The sequence below is a fragment of the Cryptomeria japonica genome, chromosome 8 (genome assembly GCF_030272615.1).
Source record: "Cryptomeria japonica chromosome 8, Sugi_1.0, whole genome shotgun sequence".
Classification (NCBI taxonomy): Eukaryota; Viridiplantae; Streptophyta; class Pinopsida; order Cupressales; family Cupressaceae; genus Cryptomeria; species Cryptomeria japonica.
Window position 1 is genome coordinate 611,320,782 of NC_081412.1, and position 4,760 is coordinate 611,325,541.

Below are 4,760 nucleotides of genomic sequence, written 5' to 3' on the forward strand. Positions count from 1 at the left end.
AAAAAAAATACTCAACAAAAAATTACAAAAAAACACACATCTTCTAGTGCTCACTCGTAACTATCTTTCTGCCAAAGGATTTGTCAAAATACTAAATCTAACTATGACTTTTTTGATGCGCATGTCAGACACTATGTTATGTTTTTCAGAAAAAAAAATAGGGTCACTTTTTCATGCGCGAAGGAGTTGGCCCCCTTAATCTTATCCAATTTTGAAAAAGTTTAGTAGTTTCGAAACTAGATTCAGAGTACTACAATATTTGTTTTTTGATTATCTTCATATCTTGAGTGGATGACTTTCAAATTTTGTCTCTAAGTTCAGGTTCACCTGATTTCCGAAAAAAAGTGTCCACTTATACCCTCCTTTTTGACCACCATCTTTGTGCACTTACCTAGTAATTTTGTTGTTTTGAAGTCTAAAGATGTGGTGGGTGCCCTAGTTGGTGAAGAGATCTAAAGGAAGGTATCCCATAGTTCGAAGGAAGCTCTAACTATTCATGGAAGACCTAAGGAGAAAGATAAGAAGAATGAGACGCGTGATAGGTCCAAATCGAGAGGGAGATCAAAATATCTTGGAAAGTCCAAAGTCATTTGCTGGAATTGCGCTGAACCAGGTCACATTCGTAAGGACTGCAAAGAAGAAAAGAAGAAGGAAAAGAAGAAGATTGTTTCTGATTCCGAGTCTGAGAAGGAGATGGTGATGCATTTATTGCAGTCTTGGTGAATCATGCAGGTAATGATGCCTGGTTAATTGACTCAGGTGCATCTTTTCATATGACTGCCAATAGAGATTGGTTTTCTGAATATGAATAATTTAATGGAGGTAAGGTGTACTTGGGTTATAATTTACATTTAGACATTGTTGGTCGAGGTAAAGTTAGAATTGGGTTTTATGATGGTAGACTAAAAAGGATTAATGGTGTGTTACATATCCCTAGTTTTAAACAAAATTTGTTATCTCTGAGAAAAATTATAGATGCGGGTGTCAGGTAGTCTTTTTATAAAGTAGGATGTAAGATGATTAAGGGTGCTATGGGAATTGCTAGAGGTGTTAGGTTCAACACTTTGTATAACCTAGATGCATACATTGTTGAGTGTAATAACACTTCTATAAAAAGTAAATTTGTGGAAGATTTGACTATGTTATGGCACCAAAAGCTTGGCCACATTGGAGAAAAGGGTCTAAGAACCTTGAAAAATAAAAACCTTGTTGAAGGTTTGAATGATTGTAATCTTGACTTTGATTTCTGTGAGCTTTGCATTCATGGAAAACAAAATCGCGTTCATTTTTACTTGAGTTCTCATAAAACTTGTGGTGTTTTGGATCTTATTCATTTTGATGTGTTTGGTCCTGTAGATGTTCCTTCGATTGAAAAATCCACATATGTGTGTGTGTGAAATTTGGGGAACCTGCAAGGGCACAAACACTTCAATAAACGATTATTTTCCTGGGTTAGTTAATCAAAAACACCAAAATAAAATCCATTGCAAGTTATCTTATTACCTCCTAGAGAGTGCGAGTGTGTATTGCTCTCAGATTGCAAAGATATCAAGTGACTAGACTACACTGAAACGGAGGATTTTTAAATGCATGCAACTTGGTGAATGCAAAATTAATAATTAAATGCAAGATTGAACACAAGATTAATTGATTAATCCAAATGAGATTATCAAGCTAAATGATCAAAGCTCTAAATGAAGCTAATCTAGATTATATGCAAGAAATTGAATCTATATAATAGAAATTAATCTAAGTTACTAATGAACTAGAAATCTAAATGAAAACTAAGTTGACTGATGAATTAACTATGCAAAGCTTCTTCAAAATTTCCTCTATAACCTGCAACACAATATTAGCATAATAACGATGTAAAATTCTCAGATGCCGATTGAAGAATAAGAGCCTGAATTTATAACCAAATCAAGAGGGAGACCAAAGGTCAGCATTGATCTTTAATGAATAGTCGAGATCGATTCGAAGGAAGCACAATCCAGGTGAAATGATTTGATTGGACAATTTAATTGCATTTTGGAGAGATAAGATTGAGTTAAAGAAATCTAGAGTTAAAATTGATTTTTTTCAACAAGGGTTAAAATGCCACAAAGGTTGTCATATAGACATTTTGAGACAAAAGTATTTCAACTAGAACATTTTTCCTCAAAAATATTTGGACAAAACAATCTATGTGAATTCAATCTTATCTATGCTTTAAAATGAGAATATAGAAAACTTATTGTTTCATGTTATAGAGTTTTGTCAAAAAAAAATTATGTCATGTAGTTCAGGTGAAACTATTTCACCTAATACTACTTTCTTGAATAAAATTGTGATATGATATTGAATCTTTATCCGTCATCTATTCATAGTGGTGTAATGAAAAAATATAATTTTGTGGAGGACCTTAGAATGAATGAAAAAAATTCAATTACCTTGGTGAAAGCTAGAAGCAAACCTAAGATTGATCTCTCATGTTGCTTAGAAACTTTAGATCTAGAAGATTTGATTAACTAGATCAATGATTTGAAGAGACATAATAACACATCTAAGAAACATGCACAAGGCTAGCTCATAATGACTAATAAATGAGGCTAGGATCTAAGAACTTAAATTTGAAGTTTAAAATGTTAGGTTCATTCCAATAGACGATACGATCAATCTTGAATACGAATGAAAAAAAAACTCACATAGTGAAATGATAATCTCAATACATGGAGTGAATGTCTAGATGTACGTGGAAATTGATTGTAATATATTATAAATTTAAATAATGAATGTATGTGAATATAGTTTGAATGGGGATACATAAGTTTCAATACACAACTTTTAAAAGAATGCAAATGAATTTGTCTTTAAATACAAGAACATAACCATAAATCATCTAAACATGTGTTTAATTAGCTTTGACAAATAACAAATGATTATGAGTAAACTAAAATTTGAATTTGAGTTTTAAAATTGTAGGAATCAGATATAAAGACACATAATTAATTTTATGCATGTCAAAATAACTTAGGCCACAAGAATTGTAAAATGAAGGTATTAATGAATTGATGCATGGGTAAAACTAATAGATGTATGATAAGACTGAACATCTACATAAATTGGTAGACCAATGAGAAATCTTCCAGTTCACCAGATATTTAAATTCTTGCACTGATTTGAATTATTATGAACATATTTGAAATGTATAAGAGTATTTAAACGCTAAGAAATCTTATTGCATTTGTTGTTTAACAAGCTTTCAAAAAATACTAAAGTGCCCTAGTCGTTGAACTCAAACTTTCTTTATAGTATAAGATTGAATATTTTTACAAGGTTTTGTACCATTGAACTGTATGACATGCTAAACGGTACAAGAAAATTCCACTGGAACATGGAATGCCATGTGAGAGCTTCCAATACTGGAGCTTGTGCTTGAATAGAAATAGATATTAAGGTGTTTATACAAGCGGTCCACCCTTGACGTATTCAGTGAAAGCCAATGCGAGGAGGCCGAGCATAGCAAAGCGCCCATTCCACATTTCTGGATGAAAATATTGGTTGCGACGTGCTCTCCCTCGATATTCCATTGAACAGGGGCACCAGTGTCCCCACCGTCATTAATCCTGCAGTTAACGCAAACCACGACAGTCCTCCACTATTCAATTGCGACAGCAAATCCTTTCCGCTGGCCACCTCCACTGCAATGGCCGACACGAACCCCAACATAGCCGCCCTTCCATTGATGATCTCCGGCGCAGGCCCTGAGAACGCAAACAGGTCGCCAAATTTCGTGCTCACCTGGATTCCATATTTCCTATATCAGATAAATTGTCCACATTATATAAATAAACTATAAATTGGGCATCTAGAGCGTTTCTTACCTTGGTAGAGATTGAAGGAGAAACGCCTTCAGTAGAGGACGTTTCCTTTGGATCCTGATCCACGTAGCAAAATAAAACGCATTAGCCAAAGCTTTTTAAGAATAAAGAGCAAAATAGCAAACCTTTGCAGCCATGCACTTGACTTGGAGGCTACTGTTGGGCAATCTACTGATATGACCCACACTATTCGTTTTGACTGCCCCGCAGTTAAGGGCTCCGGGTGCTTTCATCATCATTGAAGCCATGGCCGCCATCGATGAGCGCTAAGAAAAGATGAATTCTGTGCGAGTACTTTCCTTTTGAGTTGCTTAAGAATGATTGATACTTAGAATATCTCCTTGAGGACTCGTTGTTGGTTTTATAGCTTGGGAAGGATCGAATTTGGTGGTGTAAAATGGACCGAATCAGGGAAGCGAATGACGTGAGTTTACAAACGTGGCTTGTAAATATCCCGCAAATTTGTTTAGATGAAGTTTCCACACATTACTCTCCTCCTCAATGTGAAGATTCTACAAATTTTTCGTCCACTCAAAGGTGGACATCGCTCACTCGAGTTTCAGTTTTGATATTATTTTGAAACCTTGCTTAGTCCTACAGTGTTTCAGGGGAACGAGTTTAGAAAGATATTTTGGGAATATGAGTTGTTATTCAGACAAAAATTTGAGATGTTTTTTGCGAATTTTTTTTCTGGGAAGTTGATTAAAACACGCGCTCTGTCATAGTCACCGTTCAATAGGTGAAGCTTCCCCATATTAGTAGCCTCCCCAACGTGAATAGGTGAAGCTTCCACATATTAGTTTCCTTCCCAACGTGAATAGGTGAAGTTTATTTTTTACTCTTTTTTTTCAGTTGTTTTATGGATCTCCTTTTGAATGAGAAAGGTTGGTAATGATATAT

At 34.8% G+C, this 4,760-nt stretch overlaps 1 protein-coding gene across 1 annotated transcript; it reads right to left on the reverse strand.

The window, feature by feature from the left end:
- Positions 1-3,284: 3,284 nt before the first annotated feature.
- On the reverse strand, positions 3,285-4,117 carry LOC131043802 (early light-induced protein 1, chloroplastic-like). Its single transcript, XM_059210577.1, has 3 exons — positions 3,986-4,117; positions 3,864-3,944; positions 3,285-3,780 (listed from the first exon to the last, which is right to left on the reverse strand). Exons 1-3 carry the CDS (start codon positions 4,115-4,117, stop codon positions 3,469-3,471), a joined length of 525 nt encoding a protein of 174 aa, XP_059066560.1. The 3' UTR covers positions 3,285-3,468.
- Between the last annotated feature and the right edge of the window lie 643 nt (positions 4,118-4,760).